At 37.2% G+C, this 941-nt stretch overlaps 1 protein-coding gene across 1 annotated transcript in view; it reads left to right on the top strand.

Annotated features, from left to right (window-relative positions):
• TRPM7 (transient receptor potential cation channel, subfamily M, member 7) overlaps positions 1-941 on the top strand; it is a 26093-nt gene that overhangs the window by 4009 nt on the left and 21143 nt on the right. The window contains exon 6 of the mRNA XM_010013207.1: positions 569-709. Within this exon, the coding sequence (XP_010011509.1) occupies positions 569-709 (141 nt within the window). The remainder of the gene's footprint in view (positions 1-568; positions 710-941) is intronic.

Raw genomic sequence — 941 nt, 5'->3', positions numbered from 1 at the left:
TTTCATCTTGTTCGGGATGTCAAACAGGTATGCTGTAAACGCAAAAATCTGTCAAACTACTAAAGTTAATGTTTTTTATGATTTCTTATGTTTCACTGTTAATTTAATCTTGGGTTTATCAGTTAGGTTTTATTGTAAGTAATAAGATACCTCTGCAGACATTCTGTTGTTTACAACATTTGCTGTTGTATGCTTAGTGCTCTGATGCCAGAAAGGTGTTAAACCTGATGAATGTTGTCTTTTTCATCTTACTTATGAATGTTTTCCTTCTTGGGGGGATTGAAGGCTGGTATTCCCAGCTAGGAGTAATTTTGGCTGTTAAAACAATAGACAAAAAAAGTTGTCTGTTGTGTCCTATCCCCTAGTCCCTCATCCCTCCCAGTTGTGTCCCCCTCCTCAAATGAACATCTACTCTGCTAGGGGAGATCATGCAAAAAAGAAGCTATCACCTTGTCTTTTTTGAAACTCATAAATGTGGAGCCATATAGGTTATTTTTTTAAGTCATGAAAGGTTTAATTTGTTGAAAACTATAATTTGAAAACCTAAAAATGCCTTTTGTATTCCTAGGGAAATCTTCCCCCAGGATATAAAATCAACCTGATTGACGTGGGGCTGGTTATTGAGTATCTGATGGGAGGAACCTATAGATGCACGTATACAAGAAAACGTTTTAGAGCGATATACAATAGTCTCAGCGGGAATAATCGGGTATGTGGCAGCTGGATAACAGGACATGCTGGTTCATGTCTTCTCAATTTAAAAAAAACTATGCTATTTGGAGAAAAATTGGATCCATACTGTCTTGTTCTTCTAGTCAACGGACTGGTAATAGTAAGGCCTAAGAGGGCAGCTGGTAGCTGTTTTGATGTTGAGGACAAACAAAAAGTTTTGTTCTCCTGCTCCTTATTCTAACACATCTGAATTCCTTCTTTGTTATTCC

The sequence above is a fragment of the Nestor notabilis genome, unplaced genomic scaffold (assembly GCF_000696875.1).
Source record: "Nestor notabilis isolate BGI_N333 unplaced genomic scaffold, ASM69687v1 scaffold834, whole genome shotgun sequence".
NCBI classification, from domain to species: Eukaryota; Metazoa; Chordata; class Aves; order Psittaciformes; family Psittacidae; genus Nestor; species Nestor notabilis.
This window is presented reverse-complemented; position numbering and strand designations above follow the sequence as displayed.